This window comes from Nanorana parkeri, unplaced genomic scaffold (assembly GCF_000935625.1).
Source record: "Nanorana parkeri isolate BGI_ZX_2015 unplaced genomic scaffold, ASM93562v1 scaffold1312, whole genome shotgun sequence".
Taxonomy (NCBI): domain Eukaryota; kingdom Metazoa; phylum Chordata; class Amphibia; order Anura; family Dicroglossidae; genus Nanorana; species Nanorana parkeri.
Window position 1 is genome coordinate 331,495 of NW_017307580.1, and position 19,935 is coordinate 351,429.

At 39.7% G+C, this 19,935-nt stretch overlaps 1 protein-coding gene across 1 annotated transcript in view; it reads right to left on the reverse strand.

Annotated features, from left to right (window-relative positions):
* Window positions 1-19,935, reverse strand: part of LOC108797623 (adhesion G protein-coupled receptor A2-like) — a 159,478-nt gene that overhangs the window by 40,970 nt on the left and 98,573 nt on the right. The window contains exons 5-7 of the mRNA XM_018569246.1: window positions 16,931-17,002; window positions 12,400-12,563; window positions 3,409-3,622 (exon numbers count right to left, since the gene is read on the reverse strand). Of these exons, the coding sequence (XP_018424748.1) occupies window positions 3,409-3,622; window positions 12,400-12,563; window positions 16,931-17,002 (450 nt within the window). The remainder of the gene's footprint in view (window positions 1-3,408; window positions 3,623-12,399; window positions 12,564-16,930; window positions 17,003-19,935) is intronic.

A 19,935-nucleotide genomic window follows, 5' to 3' on the forward strand; every position in this document is an offset into this window, starting at 1 on the left:
AATAGTATGAGAAAGCAGAGTGACAGAAAGATAAGCTCAGCACTGTGCTGCTTCTCCTTTCACTTTCCAGTCACAGGTTTGGGTGGGTGCAAGAAGACCTGGGCTCAGACCAAGTGTGTTGGATGATGTTGGCCATCAGACTGGAGGGCATCTACTATCAGAAAAATGTACTGGGGGGAAACCTCTGGATTGAAGCAAAAGCTGGTTTTGTTATTTTATCTTTTAATGGGCTATTATAATCTGTTATTGTATTTTACAACTATAAAGTACAAAATATATATAATAAAGAATAGGAGAGGACATTGAATAGGAGAAAGATAGAAAGATGTCCGACTACATTCCCGGCACAATATATCACAGCAGCTGTTCTAGTTTGTACAGTGACAAAGCACCAAGCAGATAATCTATATTCCAGTAATAGCCACACAGCTGGGCTATTAATGTTTATTTTGGGGCTGGACTTCTGCTTTATATACACCCAGAAATATTGGGGGTCTAAACAGACTCCTGATATTTCTCTTTAAAATAGAAAAAGGGTGATAGATATGTTCTGTTTTACAGAACTATTATATATTGTTTGTATAGCTTCTAGTGATCCCCTCCTACTACTGGACTATGCTAATGTGGAAGAATCTGAAATGCAATTGTATGCTATACTGATCATGTGCTATTTTATGGTTTTATTCTACTTTGGAAAATGTATAAAATACTTTGAAAGTAAAATAGAAAAAGAGATGGAGGACACAGAGTCTTCTATCTCTTTTTCTGCAGCCCCCGTTATAAATTAACAGGAAGCCTCTTCATTCAGAACTTGTGGATATAATATGTTTACCATCTTCACAATCATGAATGAACAGGAAGTGATGTAGATCACTCCCATTCATTCATAATTGAGAACACAGTAAACATACTGTGTCCTTAATTATTTACAGGTCACATCTTTTGCCCTGAGGAAGGGACCCTGCGTGGCCCCGAAACGTTGGCTATTTGACTATTGTGACACGTATGTCCAATAAAAAGGACTTATCTATTTGAAATTATTTTGAGTGCTGGTAACCTATTTTTTCTACTTAATTATTTACAAACACTCAGCGATCACTGAGTGTTTGTACCCGCTCCCCATGCTGACACGCTGTCACAGGAGGCTGGGTGGTACTGTGCGAGAGGAGAGCTCAGTCTCCTGTGACAGCAATGGCTGTCTCCACCCACACTGCCACTCTCCTGATAACAAATGATGTACTTACTGTACTAATTTTCTCCTCTTTTAGAATAATAAGTGTGTATATATAATAAAAAAATGTTTTAAGCATAAAATGAACCATAAAAAAGGAAGGGTAAAAGGAAAGACATACAGACTGAAAACCTCTGAAAAATGTCCTCTACACAGTACCTGACCATTGTGTTTCCAGGAGTGGATCAGGAGATGATAGAAATATTTTAACATGGTTATGTTCTCCGGAAAACACCCAAGACCTGAAATAAATAACTTCTAGAATCTACTGCCAGGATTTATGGGACTTGACTAAACTTTCTCCTCTTTGTCCACTTACAGAAATGAAACAATGGGAAAAGAACCCAGAGCGGATGTTAAATATTTAAAATAGATGCAGTCACAGAAATACATTTGTAAACATCTGAAAGAGACCTATTTTAATCTCACATTGTTTATTTTTACTACAATCTGAAGTGATGGTGAATTGCTATTGTAATAATACAGCAGAATATATTGTTTGTTACAATCTTAAATAACTCCACAAATGTTTAAACTCTGTATTTATTCCAATATTCTTCAATATGAATGAAAAATCTGTTTTGTAGCGTCTATTTTAAAGAATCTGCCATTTTTATATTAGCTGTCACTCCCTGCCAGGGGAGGACTGAGGATCTGTGACCTGGATGGCAAACACAAACAACTCGCCCTGTCATGGTAGGGACAGATTTGTGTGGGCTGAATAAACTGTACCATGCAAAGTCAGCCTAAACGAATTGTATATTGAGGAAGAAGGGAACTACTACTGGCTGCCCAGGGACTCTAAACAGGACACTGGAAGTGATTAGAGCTGAGCACATCTAGGTCCATTTCACTGCAAGAAGAGATCTGTAAATAGGGATTTCAGAGTCTCTTGATACATCTACTGAAGTAACAATCAGTTCAGAATACATCTGTGGATTCAAAATAAACCTCCGTATGACTACAATGTTCCATGTATGTCTTTGGCTGTCTAATAGAGGGACAGCTATGAATAACCTAGAGTGATAATGAACTACTGATCGCTCAGTGCACGGTCTTCTCCCTGCAGAGAACTGTCAGTCACCACTCCCCGGAGGAATCTTCCCTCTCTTTCTCTCCATTACTCCAGAGCTCATTGGAAGGACAGAGAGGAGCACTGATCTCTACCTGCCTCTTCAGAATGAAAAGAACAGCCTAGATGAACACAGGTAAATGGCACGGCACTATTGGTGAGAGTAGCATTTTCAGGCATGCTTCCATTCCCACATAACGTTTTTAAACTTTAAACTGGGTAAGACTAAAACACAATTTAAGTGAAACATTACATGACCGGATTTTCTTTTTCGCTTAGTGTTTTCCTTCCCCATTTTTCTTCTGAATTCCAGGCAGATGACACATAAGAGACACATGAGATAAAAATAAACATATGGGAACTGTTTTACCTGCCAAAGAATTTGTATTTCTGTCCATCCGATCCGGAGATTTTCACAGGTTTGCCACACTGCACAGCTCTGTCTGGCAGAGCAGAAGACCTGGTTTTTCTCTGCTGCAATTAGGTAACACTTACAGTTTGTGTCCCTTACCCAGCCTGTGACTGGATAATGGAGAAGCAGAAGAATGTATTTCTCGGTTACTCTGCTCTCTCTTCCTATCAACATGTCCTTTGTAGCACATTGAGCACTGCAGCACAACTAATTGGCTCCCAGTGCTGCTTCTCTTTCTCAGACCTGCTGTACAGAGGACTGGAGGAATCTGATTCCAAGTCAAAGTCACATACAAAAAAAAAAATACAATACAATAATTGATTATGTTTTTTTTTTTTAAATACAGAGCTGTATTAATTTCTCTTTTATATTGTCCGGAGTTAAGCATTAACTTATATCATTTCCCTTCTCTTCATTCAGTCTGTTTAGAATTTATTTTATTCTTATGGAATGCAATCCAGCTAGGCCTCATCGTTCTGCAAATGCCCTTTTCACTTTCCTGTTATCGTCTTTATTCCTGTATATCCTGCCTTGCATATTGCTTTCATTGTCTTGCACTGTTATTCAAAAAATTGTATGAATATTTTGAAACTAAAATTATACTGTAGAACACATATGTTTATAATCCAGCCAACACTCAAATTTTACATGCAAATACGCCCAGTGTGTTAGGAACTCTATATAGTCTCTTACCGCGTAATTAAGCAGCAGTCATGAACCGTACTTTCTTCAACAAATATCCCACGCTCCTCGTCACTTTCAATCAGTCGTCCATCATGAAGCCAGTAAATATCATTTGTGCTTTTCATATAGGTAGCAGTACAATGAAAGGGGAGGCGATCGCCATGGAAAACAATCTGCTTCTGTGACGGAATTATCTGAAACAAGGGCAATGCCAATGGTCCATCTGTTTCAAAAAGAATGCAAGTGGCATGAGTATATTTAATTTAAATTTGTGGTTTTTTGTCTGCAGTTTTTACCCACGTTTGTACCAGAGTTAGTTTTTTTTCATTTTTCACAGACATGTTGAAATCGAAATTTGTGAATAGAAACAAATCCCAGACAATTATATAGTTTCTAAAAGCAGAGGCCATGTAGCATTAAAAACAAAAAAAACACAGTAGTTGCATTTTTATGTTGCACAATAGTTGTGCAAATGTTTATCGAATCAACATTTTAGGGAACAAAAAAAATACACAAAGAAATTTTAGTGCAAACAAACATAATATAATACCCAATTTTTTTGGAAAATATAAAAGATGGGGGTCATGTTGAGTAAATAGTGTGTGGTGCAATAGTGATGTGTGGTGCAATCGCATGTGCATGCTCTAATTGTGTTTGCATTTGCTTAACTTTTTTTTCTATCATTCTTTATTGAACACTTTTTTTTCCATTTTTGTCACCTAACTTCATTGCCATCACAAAAGACCTACCAAGCCCTTATGTGATAGAGGCAAGTACAAGTGATTAGGTGGCTCTTCAGCTGCCCAGATCACTCATACACGAAAGCCTTCTGCCTGCTGGAAAAAAACAAACAAACACACTAAGACCTATACACCAAGACCAAATACACAAAATACCACTTCAAGAATTTTTTTTCTGTGAAAGTCAGCAGCTAAGCTCCTCCTCTGCATCTCTAACCACTCCCACTGGCCAAATGACTGCCATAGGAAGGCCAGGGATGTATTTGGCATGCAGGCTGTAACTGGCAGCCTGGTTTTACCTTTTCTATGCTATGTAAAATACATGATGGCAATTTGCAATTGAAGAGTAACTGGAACTCACTAGAGCCGAGTGTTCATTCACTAGATATGCACTGGTGAGTTACATATAAACTGAATTGTTCAAATTTGGCAGAGGTTTCTGTAAACACTGCAATGTGAAACAGCTGACATTATTATTATAAATTTTTGCTGAATAATTTTGGATTGAATTACAACAATGTTCACATATTTCGTGCTGCACAGGTACTATTATGTAGCCTTGATATGGATGTATCTGCGATGTATCCCTGTGTCTGCCTGCTGGGCAATGAAACTAACAAAATCATATTGCAGATCACACTTTGGAATTTGTAGACACTGATGTAATGTTCATTTTTTCAGGATTGTATTACATGTTTTTCAGTCTTTCGTGTGGGAAAGACTAGTTGATTTTGTTACTTGCCTCACCTTATGAACTTTCAGAGCGTGCCCCATTTTTGTTATTTAGCTAAACCCAACATAAATTTTATGAAACCATTTTTCAGAGTAGGCCATTTAATCCATAAAGGATGATGTCATAAACAAATTATAAGAACTGTACATATAGACTGTTCCAAAACATCTGCATTTCATTCTGATGTTTTATATGTGATTTGTGACATTAATCCAAACCCATCCTCATGTGATAATCTCCACAGCTCCCAGGGATAGCAGCATGCTGTTTTGAGACTAAAATTCATGTCCACCTAATGGCAGATAGAATTTTCCATAAACAGAACTGTTAAGAGTTGACTTTTCGCTGTGTGTCCCTCGGTGTTGTGCATGCTCAGGGAGAGGAATTCGCCTGAGATTTTGAAGATGCAGGAATATCAGATTATAATTGAGATGCTCATCACTGTCGTCATCATTTTTAATCTGCTTCCCCTAGTGGGGTTTTGCATGGTTGATTGCTGCTGGTCTGTAGTTATCCAGCGACAGTACAGAACATAAAAACTTAATGCGCATAATTATTTTTATATCTTCTCCATGAGACATTTGAATACATGAGTGGGTCCAGATCACCACTGAGCATCACACTGCTGTGTCCTCATTTTTCTATAATAGTAATCAAATAGAAAAGTAATACTATTCATACAAATTTCCTTTCAAAACGCCCATCAAATGTAGGAAAGCAACAGACATCTGTACAATGTTCCTACAGCCTTGTTATATTGGTAAAGTTTGTACCTTGGTAGGATGATATAATGGGAGCATTCACCAAATGCTGCAGAGCTAGGGCTTATATACAGTATACACTTACCTATAGTTACATAGTAGGTGAGGTTGAATAAAGACACATGTCCATCCAATACTGTACACTGGTCAGCAATATTATTAAGACTACTGAGAGGTAAAGTGAATAACATTGATTATCTCGTTAAATTGGCACCTGGAAGTGGGTGGGATGTATTAGGCAGCAAGTGAACATTTGGGGGGTTATTCACTATTCAGTTGAAGCATCGGATATTCCTTTGGCTCAATTTGGCCGCTGGAGCCCTCTGGTTCAGCCGAACGGAGGGCTGCTGTATGGGCTATTCATAATAGCCCGTACAGCAGCCAAACGTCTCAGCCGAGCCAAACGCACAGCCAAAGTGGAAAGAAAGGTCTGCCGAAGCAGACTGTTCTTCCCGCAAATGCAACAAAGAAGGAAGCGCCACCCATGAGGTCATGGCTGGCTCCGCCCATTTGTTGTCATTCAATGACAGCCCAGCGTCCTCAGGTCATTTGGGTGCACTGGGCAGTCACTGAATGACAATAAATGGGCGGAACCAGCCATAATGTCACAGCTCGATCCGCCCAGTTGTTTTAATTGGCTGGGACTTGCAGGAAGACTGACAAGTGGCGGACGAATGTAAACAGTTGGGCGGAGCTAGCAGTGATGTCACCACTAGCTGTGCCCAAATGTTTATATTTTGCCAGCATCTGTCAGAATGTAATTTTGCGGCAGGAGTGCGGACGGGACAACGCTGGCCGTCGTGATTGACCTTAGGATTAAGTTGTTGAATACATTTTTTGGATTTTTTTAAATAAAGGAATTGTCAAAAAAGATGTTTACAAAAGTGTGGGCTCTCTATTTAAATTTTTATTGTACCCTTTAGTGAGCGAGTAGGGGTACAAGTACCCCTTTACTCATTCACAAGGGGAGGGCACATCTGGGTGCCCTCTTTATTAAAGGGGGTAACCCGATGCAAATAAGCCCCTCAGCCTGCAGACCCCCACAACCAACGGGTCAGAGTTGTAGCGGAAGAGGCCCTTGACCACATCGGCACGGGAACAAGGTGCTTTTCCAGGGGGGACCCTCCCAGTGCCAGGAGCATGTGGCCTGGTATGGTGCATGGGGGCGGAGTTCACTCATCCCCCCCCCCTTTGCTGCCCTGCCAGGCCTGTGCGCGGATCAAGGGTCTGTTTGGCAATTTTAGGGGGACCCCCATTTTTGGAGGTGAGGTTCCTCCTTAATATTCCTACCAGATCTAAAATGGCCTGGCATTTTTTTTTTTTTTTTTTAACATGGGGGTTCCTCTTAATGTCCTTACCAGATCTAAATGGTCTGGATCGGGAGGTGGACCCCACGCCATTTAAAATTTGTTTTTTTATTTACCTCGGAGGTAGCGAGCATAATAAGCGAGCCGAATGCCGTTCGGCCCCTATGAGAATAGGGACGACCAGCAGTGAGTGAACTGTCAGAGGTTCGTCTCAGTGTATCCAAATGTTGGATCAGATGAGTCGAACGTGTTCTTCACTTCGGCTCAGTTGAACATTCTGAGCATGTTTGGCTGAACCAAAGCCAGCCAATGTACAGCTGATTTTAGCCGATGTACGGCTGAAATCAGCTGTACAGGGCCGAAGTAATAGTCGAACGGTGTTCTGCTCACTTCACTTGGGCTCAATTATTCACTCGGCTGCCTTAATGAAAAAAGGGCTGGACAGAAGCCCTATTCGCATGTAAACAATTGCATGAGCAGCGGACGCAAGGTATGGGCTACAATCTGGCAATGCACACTAAACTAGCCTACCCAATAACTAAACAGCTGGAACCGGGTTGATATCAGCTACCTGTCACAATCCTTTGTTGTTGACAAGACCTAAAGGATTTGCTACTGAGGGCTCGGTGCCAGATACCATATAACTTCAGAGGTTTAGTGAAGTGAATGCCTCGACAGGGCATCAGGGCTGTCTTTGCAGCATAAGCTCATTAGCTGATCAGTGTATGTATAACTCAAACGCCTCAAAATAATTGTGAAATTCTAATTTAATGTGCTGCTGCTTTGGTTATATGAACATTTTGGATACACCTAATAGACTATGAAAGATTGCTCTTTAGAGATGCTAATATTTCACTTGCCAAACATCTGGTTTACTACATCAGTTACTGCGGACAGTCTGGTCTGCTTAACTACAATCCGGGAAAATATAAATAACCCAAATTGGATCCTGTAACCCAAAATATATAAAAACCAAGTTTGAATAATGAATTTTGTTTTATACAGGTAAGTGTATTCGTTTTTGAAGGCTCTATTAAATTGTTATATTTTCGAACAGCCAGCCAGGCTATGAAGAGGTGGGCCAAAGAAACCCCATAAAAATATTGTTAAAATATAGTAACCATAGTTTTCTATTTCTTTGATATGAGATTTGCACCCTTATGTCTTCTAATACATACAACATGCACATATCAATACTTTCCATACCAGTGATAGCAATGCTTATAAGATAAGGGCACTTTTCAATAAAGTACACTATACCACCCCCTCCTTAGTCCTCCTAAATACAGTTGTCGCATGGATTTGAGACCCTAGATGTTGGCATGCTCCATTGTCACAGTGGCAGCCTTTGCATTTGTGTACCACTCTTCTCTCTCCACCACTGGTTTGGTCTTTGCAGTCTTTCGCAGCTGCTATACAGTTGTATGGAACCATTTCCCAAGCAAGATTTGGGACATGACCCCCTATTAACTCTTTGGCCATTTACAAAACACAGCTTGTAGTGATGCTGCAGTTGTGTATTTTGTGAATATTGGAGACATGACAACTGCACTGGTGTCTACTATATATACATTGCTGATGTTGGGGTGTGTGTGAGGGAGTATAGCTGGAGCTGTGCTATCTAGAAAAACTGAAGGTAATCTTTTTAAGCGGTTTTAGGAAAGCAAACAATTTACTATATTACAAGGCAGAGTTAAAACCCTACAGAAGCACTGTAAATCTATCAAGGGGATGTTTTCTGGAGTTGGGCTTTAAAGCTGAACTTCATACTTTCCTTTAGTCTTGCACAGTTGTACAGGCTCCTCAACTGTACTGAAATTACTTATTTTAACTTCACTGCACATTGGGAGCTTTTCACAGTGTGCATCAGAAGCTGCAGCAAGTCAGACAGAGCCTGCCTCATTTCGCAGTAAGTCAGACAGAGCCTGCCTTATTTCCTGCCCGGGAGAGGTCTAGCATTATCTAGTTATTTTCTGGTCAGCCTAACTGTTCCTAGCCTATCCCTTTTATTTATTGGATTTCATTTTTTTTTTCAATTACAAAAGCTTAGCATTACATTTGGGCATTACCCAGCCAGGGCAGTCTGCATGCAAATGCCCATTCCTCCAAACTAACATCCACCGATCAGGGCCTTTTAAAAAATGTTTTTACATAACTCCTCCTAAGATCCAGCCCACTGCTTGCATCAAGGCCAAGAGCTCTTGAGAGAAGTACCGAGACGTGTTGCTTTTCAAGATGCTTTATACAGAGACCTAAAACAGCAATTAGTATCACCAGCACTCATGGGATGAAAAAAAATCAAAATTCTCATTTTATTGAAGAAACATGTCACTTGTGTTGAATAGTCAACGTTTCAGAACCACGCAGGGATCCTTCATCAGGGCAAACATAGTGACCGTCACTATGTCTGCCCTGATGAATGAACCCTGCGTGGTTCCGAAACATTGGCTATTCAACACAAGTGACATGTTTCTTCAATACATTTTGGATTTATTTCATCGCATGAGTACTGGTGATCCTCATTGCTGTTCATTCGATATACGCTCGGCGCCATCTATGGACATCATTACACGCACCACCATTACTTCTGGGTCTCTATTACTGTATGGTGTGCAGGGGATTGCATAAAGGAGCAAAGAGATCCAATGACGATGACGATCTGCAGCCAATGTTGGAATGAGTCCATGTAGACAGGAAGTGCCTGAAAAAGGCTCAGAGATCAGCAGCACTGGGATGCATAAAGGGTGAAAACCTTTTATGAAAATGGGTAATGGTTTATGATACACCATGCTTTAGCAAACTGAATGTCATAAAGGTAATATACTTTTAAGCGGAATCCCAAGAAAAAAATAAAAAATTATCCTTGTAGTGGGTCCCCCCATACTTTGAAAGCGTTATCTGCTCATTTTGCCTAGGGGGAAGATGAATGAGGTGTTATATTGCATACTGCTTTAGGTTCCGTTATAAGTCCAGTTCCCTGAAGCTGCTTCTCTTTGTTGCTAATCTAGTTGCAGCTCTCAGACATCATCCTGTACAATGCAGCACAAGCAGTCCTGCATTGTGCATTAGGTCACAGAGTGTCCCCAACATAGGACAGCAGACGACGAAGTACAGCACCAGAGGAGCAATAATGCAATATATCACCTTATTCATCATCCTCTAGACAAACCAAAGTAATTAACCCTTGTAGTACAGAGGGGAGTCCACTTAAAGAGCAAGATTTTTCATTTTCCAGAGTTCAGCTTAAAGAGGAACTTTATATTAGTAATTACATTCTACAAACAGATACTTCTGGATCATTGCCGGCTTTTTATCCTTTGCAAACCTTCATTTTCTTTTTTTTCCCCCCAGTCTTCTGGCAGTGGCCGTTTTAACTTAGGGCAGGTTGCTAGATCTCCCTTTACTTCCTGGAACTCTGGCACAAGTGACCATGCACATCATCTTAGGGGAGGAAAATGCCTTTCCCTGAGATCTCATAAGATTACAGATGTGATTTCCCAGCAATGTTCTGCTGATGTAACCTTCTCGGGATGCAACTAATGAATGTAAGATGATTTCATATCGGCATGCAGAGCTGTATGCTGATGTGATTTTTAGTCAAAGGGGGTAAAAGTCCACTTTAAGGGGAAGATGAATACGGTGCTATATTGCATACTGCTTTAGGTTCCCTGGTAAGTCCAGTTCCCTGAAGCTGCTTATGGAAAGGGGGGAAAGGTCCAGCAGCTGCCTAAAGGTGCCCATACACTGTGCGATTATCGTACGAGAATCGTGGGAAAGCACGCGATCGTACGATAATCGCAAAGTGTATGGAAGGCATGCAACCGTTTCTACTGTACGATCGCACGTCTTCCGTCGAACAAGCAGGCTGGAAAACCCGCCGAGAATCGTACGATTCTCGGCGGGTTAGTGGTGTGCTTGTTCGACAACTGCCAAACAGGTTGGTGTGCGCACACTGCCCGTTCAGCATTGCAGTCATCGGAAGCCCGCCCCTCAGCGGGGCAGGCTTGCGATGATCGCAAGTACGATCTGCCTGTCCAAGATGGGCAGATCGTATGTTTTTTAAATTACTTTACAACTGAAAAAGTTGTACAGTGTATGGCCACCTTTAGAAAGAATCCGCTGGGGTGTGCTGTGTTGAGAACGGTGCCAATGCTCTGACAACAGTACATCTCACTGTAACCTTTTTTTCCCCCCAAACTTTATTAAAGTATCATAAAGTGATCTTGTATTCAGTTCTATTCATCACTGTGTATTGCTATATGGTGTACTGCATTACAATACTGTGCAGTGCAAAAAAAAAAGTACTGCATGCAGAACCTTTCTTCAGCACACTCCACCACAATATAGGTTTCATTTTAAAATAAAAATCTCATGCATTCAGTATTTCTCTTCCGAAGTTTATATGACTTTCATTTGGAATATCTATGCACAGCTATAATCAGGTTAACATACAGTATGGGTGTCACATGTCAACACAACCAGCAAAAATTTAAGTAAAGTCTAAAGCCTAAAGAACAAAAGTTTTGAACAGGGAAGAACTGTGAAAAATGAGAAAGGAATTGTATTTAGTACAGCTAAGAAGAGGATGAACACCTCACAAATTTAATTAATGTGAACTTGTCTGCAATAGGAGCTGTGTCCTGAAGTAACCTCACACAAAATGAATGCTTTAGAAATAAACCAGTTGTGAAGATATAACTTTTTCTTTGGACCACACACAGCGTCATTATGTATTACATAACCAGCAGAGGACAGTATTAAAGCAGGATTCTTGAACTGCACTTGGGAAATATAAAATGTAGCATTTGTTCTTTGAAGAGTTCTTGCACAGGAAGTGATATTTTCCAGCCAGGTGTCATTTCTGGCCTTAAACAATTCCTCTTAAATATACAGGGATTCATTACCATTAATTAAAATCTATAACCTCCTGCCAGGTTTTCTCTCCTGACACATTGTAGTCTTCAAGAAGCAGTATAAACTCGTAGGTAACAAAGGGACCAACTGGTGAACACATTTTTAACACTCTTTCTGGTTCTGTTTTCAAACCATCTGCTACTGTATCAAGTGAAGATAAATACATACTTTGTTTTTCTATTTAACGCCTAATATTGCATAATATATTTTCTCTCTGCCAAAAAGCATTGCAAACTTGGTCGTCTCTGCCAAGAAGGTGAGCATTTTCTCTCATCCAATGCAACTGATGCCTAAGGACATGGTTATCCACTTCATGGCCTTAAATTCCTACTAGAAAAATCCTCAGCCATTTCCAAGAGGGGCAAGGCTTTCCACCAATGGTGGGGTGGTGTCTTTTTTTTGCCTTTCAGCCAGTGCTGCCTGAGTTCAGTCCTTTTTTAACCCATTTATTATATTTTTAGGACAAGAATTAGGTAATGACCTGTATAGTTTAAAAAATGTTATACTCCCGTAAACGTGGATAAACAAGCTATAAATTTGCTTACCACATGTTAACTGGTTCTCTTGCAAGGTATAAAATTCGAGCCCCCGAACACTACTCGGATGTTCACACACAGTCTCCTCGCTAATACGAACTGATGAGGATGCGGCCCATTTCAAGATCCATTTAACATTGCAATCACAGATGAGGGATTCACTACTGAAGAATCTGGACAGATGACATACAAAACATTGAACTCCAGGTAAATAGTAAAATGTTAATTTATTGAATAGATAATATTATTCCTATTTTTTAACACCTCCCGTTATTTACCCAAACCCAGATTTTAATATTTTTTTTTTTTACTTACCTGGTCCCCGGAGCACAAAAATCATCTTGTTGGCCCCTGTAACACCACCAAGGGCTGATGAGTTCTTAGCAAAGGAAATGCAAGTTGGGATCCACAAAGGCACCCTTTCTAACATCTTGGTGATGCAGGGTGCTCTGCAGAGCATCACTAACTCTTCAGCATAGGCAATGATGAGATGTGGGTTCAGGACATAGGTGTGAAGTGAAGCCAGCTTTCGTGCTTCACAGACCCAGTAGAACTAATGCACAGTTTTGCCACTACTTCTTGGCCTTTTAATTTGCCATATTTGCAATCTGCTTAGCTGAGACGAAGAAAGCATAGTAAGTGCTGCTGATAAAGTTCATAGGAACAGATTAGGTTCAGGACTTGTAGGCACTGGTCTCCTAAAGAAGAAGTAGTAAAATGTCCTACTGATACTATAAACATAACTCAACTTCCCTAGTTAGTAAATGGAGCTTGTATATACCCGGCTTGGATACTAAACTTTGGGAGGAAGTCTTGGATGTGCCTATTAAACAGTTTATTGCGGTCCGGGACAAACTGGTTCAATTAAAATTGCTACATCAAGCTTATTTTACACCTTCCTGGCTTCACAAGCTTAATCAGCAAATCTCTTCCGCTTGTTGGCGCTGTGGCCAACTTGAAGGCAATTTTTTACAATTTGTTCTGGACTTTTCCAAAATTATCTCCTATTGGAGTTCTATAGTAGCCTATGTTTCCTCAGTCACCTCTATAAATGTTGCAGCTTCCCCTATGGTGTGCCTTTTAGTTTTAGTGGAAGACCTGGCACCCACGAGGGCTTAACGGACTCTACTGGATCTCCTTTTCTTCCATGCTCCAAAAGCTATTGCTATGAGCTGGAAGAAATCAGATGCTCCATTTCTTAATGTGTGGTCTATGTGGTTGGACCAACCTTCCATGGTCACTGAAGCTCTCCCATGAATGTTGTGTTTGTTATAACATCAAGCCAGGAGCAGATAGGCATGTTTCTTGTGTTAATTTCTCATTTGGGGATTTTTAACTGATACTTTGCTTAGACAGGTCTCTTGACCTGTTCTTCAGTTTTTGGGCGCCATTCTATCTAAACAAAAGGACACGCCAGTCAACCCCTTTTACCTTCCCTTTCCACCTCCTGTTCCGTTGTAATTTTTCTGTTTTGTTGTTGTTTTGCTATGCCACACCTTAGCTTATTTTTTGTTTATTTAAAAACAATAAAAAAAATCTAGCAAAATGCATTGAAAGCTGCGTGTGTGTTTTTACAGGGCATATTTTTCAATTGTTGCTGGTTGCATTTAAAAAAAAAATGTTTCAATGTTGACAACATTGGAATATGTCTGGGCAATGTGCATCAGCACAGAAGCTTATAGTTTACTTTGAAAGAAAATGTGAAAACTAGTGGATGAAATAAAATTAAAAGTTAGTGGTTGGATTTTAATTATTATTATACAGGTTTTATATAGCACCAACAGTTTGTGCAGCGCTTTACAATATAAATCTACCAATATATGCTTGAGTTCTTTAGATTCCAGTTCTGGGGTATTTTCTTCTGTGCCCTGCCTGTGTTGCACAGATCTGTACACCCAAAAATCTAATATAGGACCAATATCTGTATGCAACAACTGACTGATACATAGCTCTTAACTGTGAACGCCTTAGCTACTTTTTTATATTATTATTTATTGGGGTATTTTCCCTATTTTTTTTTTGCATTGTTTGAAAGAAAAAAGAAATGCGTGCAAGACCAGTGTGCACCTGAGGACCCTTTCACATTATATATGGTGACTGACATTTTTTCAGTAACTGAACAACACCAGTGACCACTAGGGCACATAGAAAACAATTGCTCTTTATGTGCCCTGTTCACACCACAACACAGTTGTGATCTGTAGTGTACTGCAAAACAAAATGAAGACATTCTTTTAAATTCTTTTGCAGTGCACTGGATCACAATGCAGGTCACCGAACCACAGCACAGCAAAGCATCCTGCTGTGCAGGGACCTGAATGGAGTGTACAGTTTACATACCCTAAAGTTAAACAGAAAGAAAAAAAAATGTAAATAGTGGCACTTCCAGCAGTTTGCAGTACAACACTAAGTGCTGGAACCTGTCATAACACACTAGCCTGTGTGCCAAGATGCTCCATTTTATTGGACACGCCAGTGTGAAAGGGCTCTAAACTACCTCTTTCTTACATTGACTGCCTTATATTGCAAAGAAACCCTTTTTTTTTTTTTTTTACTTTTGTATAGGGACAAGGCCTAGAACTTGCTAGGGTAACCCAGTATGCATTGTGGTCTCTGCCAGTTTTTGCCTAACCAGGGCAACCTTACAACAACAAAAAATTATAATAAAAAAAAGTTTAGAAATTATAAACAAATGTAAATCTGTAAATACTGTTTAAAAAAAAAAAAAACTACATCCACGTACAGACCCTCTGCATCACTCTGTATGGCTACGTTACAGTTTTACCAACATATGCCTGTTGGGTGCAGGCATTAAGGTTGGTTTTTGCCTTCATCGTTAAGAGGTCAAAGGGCTAATTATCGTTTTTAAAAATAATCATATTGCAAGAAAGAACATGCAACTTCAATGTTTTCAGAAAAAAAAACACCAAGTATACTACTTACATTGTAAAGATTCTATCCAGCTTTGTTGCAGATTCCTACCTTTCCCTGTTGTGAATAAAATGCTGTTTGTTTCACCAAGTCCCTTTTTACATTAATTCCTGAAAAGGAGGCTCTGCCTTAATTATGATCACCTGGGCCATTGTTCTAAAGAGAAAAACTGCAGTGCCTGCAGCCCTTTAGATGTAGATAAGCCAGTCACCCTATTCACATGCATTACTGTGCACTAAGGCACACAATACATTTTTAATGGGCTGGTGGTGCACAGAAAACCAGACCACAACGTACATCTGATTGATGGCGCATTGGGGTGCCATCAGTGGCGTAACCAGAGTTATGGGTGCCGCTATGCAGACGTGCCCACCACCTAACCCTCCCCCAGTGAAAGTACATCTCTCCTGGTCTCCTCACCCCCCAGTGACAGTACATCCCTCCCTGGCCAGCTCACCCCCAGTGACAGTACATCCCTCCCTGGTCTCCTCACCCCCCAATGACAAGCCTGCCATCACTCAGCATGTGGCAAACTGTGCTTGCTGCGTTGCACTGAGAACCAGTTTAAGTCCTGCAGGTGAAATTTTTTTTCATTAGTACATGATGAGCTGATCATGTGACCTGGACTGAATTTGACTTTGTAACAGTCTCTTGCAGTCTCCTGTACAGCAGAACTCAGAAGAGGAGGAAGAAAGAGCACAAGCAGCCAATTAGGGCTAGTTCACACCAACTTCAGTGGGTTCCAGACCGATTCTGGCCGGAACACACTGGATCACATTCTGGCCGACTCACTTTGTTTTGGGGCGGGAGGGAGCATGCAATAGTGAATAGCCCGTACAGCAGAGAGAAGCTAGTGAGAAGCTAGTGAGAAGCTAGTGAGAAGCTAGTGAATAGCCCGTATAGCAGAGAGAAGCTAGAGAGAAGCTAGTGAGAAGCTAGTGAGAAGCTAGTGAGAAGCTAGTGAATAGCCTGTACAGCAGCCCTTCGGTTTGACTGACCAACAGAAGCTAGCTTTGTGAACAGACCCCTTAAATTTGCCTGAATAGTGCATAGATGATTACAATGTGCAGCAAAACACAAGGGGCCTATTTAGTAAGCAGTGGTATGCCCTCACCGTAGCCATATTGTTTAAAGACCCCCAAAAAAGCAAACCCCATTTAATTTTAATGATAAAAAAAGTGGCAGGAGGAGGAGGTCCCAATCACATGACTTGAGGCACCAGCATAAAACTTGCAACTTCCCTGTTTTGCTGTCATACCGAATAACTCACTAAATGCTTTGTGTCCCCTAGATAAATATCAGAGTAATTTATCTTTATGATATACCTATTTTGGCATCCTAGCTTGGTTCTTGACCAATTTTTACAGAGGAGTTTACCAAATCCATCAATTTGTTTCCAATCAATGTAAAATGGAACCTAGCATGGTTATAATGGTTGTTAAATGCAACTGTTTTGACTGTTTTGACTTTTTTTCCAGTTTCCTTAATCCAGTCTACATAAATCAGCCCCATAATGTTTTCATTGGCTTATATAAGGTCCTGTATGCTAATAACTTTTCATAGGTCTCTTTCATTTGTAGGTGTATACCAGTTAATATACAGTACTCACATGACTTTTAGTGACAAAAGTGCGTAGAAAAGTCCAGGTTCCAGTGTTGAAAAAATATTTCCCGATAAATTACTGCAAGTAAAGAAAAGCAAACTCTGGAATTACACATAATTAATATGTAATATAGCTTCACACGATTGGATACATTAACAGACTGTGTTTAAACTTTTGTTCTCATCTGCTTTCAATTGCAGTGGGGTTAAGTGCTTATTTTTGCCAAAAAAAAAAGTTATACTCACCAGAATCTTGGAGCCAGCCAGAGGTCACATCGCTCCCTCCAACTCTCTCCTCCTCTGCTGCAGCGATAGTATGTCCTTCAGGATCCTCACATCTCAGTGTATTGGACATGATGACTCAAGGATCCTTAGACCACTGGATCAGAGGGGGAGGGAGGCTGGAAAGATAGGTCTAACAGTCATCCAGCTCTGAGAATCAGGTGAGTATAACTTTTTTTATTTTAGTCCACAGACAAAAATAAGCAGTTAACCCTTGCAGTGCGAGGGCAGCCCCACTGCAAGGGTTAATAACAATTTTCCATAAGCCTCTCTTTTCCATAAGCCCAATTCCCACTATGTGTGGTGGTGAACTTCCTCATCGCTCCTCAGATCACACATAACTTGGAACGGTCTGTGTTTGCTGCAACAAAAATACAAGGCCCTTCTTCCATCTTTCAATTTAAGTTAAACAAATTAAATAAATAATCTGATTGGTTGCTGTAGACACAGTCAGGCAATTCTTCCGGAGACACTTCCAACTATATATCACTATATGAAGAATCATGCTAAAGAGCCCAGGTACCTCTTGCATTAACCAATCAACTTTCCTTCTTAATCGATTTTTATTTAATTAAGTTATTAGACATACAAATACACACATTACACTTAGCCACATTTGAATCTGTATCCAGACATCCTTCAGGGGTCTATATGCAGCTTAGAACATTTCCTCCAGCTTATCTTACTTTCATTAATTAATGATCTGAAAGTTCTTTTAGTACATAGATGCTGGACAGAAAGTCTTCTATTGATATAGATATGGAGGAGATCATAACAAATGTTTGCTTCAGACATAGGCGGATCCCTAGGCCAGATATTCCTCTCAGACTGTTCTGATTTTTGATCTTAGTGATGGGGGATAAATTGGCAAGAATAGGTGGATAGATATGTTCTGTTGTACAGAACTATTATATATTGTGTGTATGGCCTCTAGTGATCCCCTCCTACTACTTGATTATGCTAATGTGGAAGAAACTGTAATGCAATTGTATGCTATACTGATTGTGCATCATGTGCTATTTTATTGTTTTATTGTACTTTGGAAAATTAATAAAATACTCTGAAAGATAATTAATGATCTGTACTTACTACTCTCAGGCTAGACATAATATTCTCCGGGCCTACCTGCTCTGTCCTTACTATCAATCATCACCTTTCATTAGTTACTCTTACTAACTACTTAGGTCCTATGTTTATTAACTTTCCCGAATTTCTATCATTGCATGAATGCTTCTACACTCCACTAAATAAACTTACAGATCTACTCGCTCAATCTGACAAGAGACATTAAAAGAGAGACATTAAAAACACAAAAACATACTATTAAACCAAAAAAAAAAGGGGGCGGGGATGGAGGGGAAAAGTTATATAATCCTTTCAGGGAAGATGGTGGGTGCCTACATTGGACTGGTATGGTCATTACCCTCCATTCTATATTCCTTACTTTCCTTGCTTTTATCTAGATGGACGCATATTATTAATTCTAGGTCCCTCAAAAATTTCTATCCATGGACTCCAGGTTATCCTTTAATATTGAGTATCTAAAGTATCTACCCTCCCATGTAGCCAGAATGTTCTCCATTTGCATAAGGTATCCTACTTCACATAGCCAGTCCTCAACCCGGGGTATCATGGCTGTTTCCCAAGAAACCCCAGAAGGCTCGGGATCATTGACAGTAATGTCATTTCAGGACTCTCTGGGTGACTTTTACCCACAACTGCGCTACTTATCTGCCAATAGCATAGCATGCCAATAAGAATGCAGTATCTGACACTCCCACCACATGTGAAGCATTGTTCCCTCCCCTTCTCCACAGGTAGAATATTTGGCCACTGTTGCCGTGCATCTACAGTATACCACATAGATCTTGTAGTTACGTTCTTGTGTCTGGCTATCAATGCTAGTTTTAAATGTTAAATTTAAGGCATTGTCCCAATGTTCATCACTCAACTTTCATATTTAATATATATGTGTTAAAGTAAGGGGGAAAAAAAGGAAGAATCTGATGGAATGAGGTGGAATAGAAACACATTCCATTTAAACCCTGATCGCATAATTTAGAAAATGTGTCAATGTTTTCCGCAGCAGTCAGAGTTCAGCTGTTATTCCTGGGCTGCTGAAAGAAATCAGATTTAAACACAAACTTAACTCTCAAGAAGAACATGAACAATAACAGATTTAATGCTAACTTTTAATCTTATTTATTTTTCCAACCCTGTGAAGCATGAAAAATAGCAGCAACATGCGTCGCAAAGCCTGATCTCACTCAATAGTTGTTATTTTAGAGGTATTTTGTTTTTCTCAATACTGCTGCCATATTGCGCAGCTTCGGGGCATTAACACACAGGGTGGATGTTACTACCCATAAAAGATACAACTATAGACGTTCCCTTGGCCTCAAAATGCCACAATCTGGAGTCAAACAAACACTGAGAAGTAAAAAATAAATATTTCTGTTCTTAGTGAAATATTTGAAGGGATAGTATAACAATTTATTGATTTATGTATAATTAATTCAAATAGAATTCAAGTAAAACTCCATCATCTCTTTTTTTATAATTATTATTACTGAGATTTCGTTTTGAGCCATTGAGGCAAATCTAGACATGTGGAACAATAAATTCTTTGGTATTATTTGGAAATAAATATATATATATATATATATATACACATACATACACACACACACACATGTATGTATATATATATATATATATATATATATATAT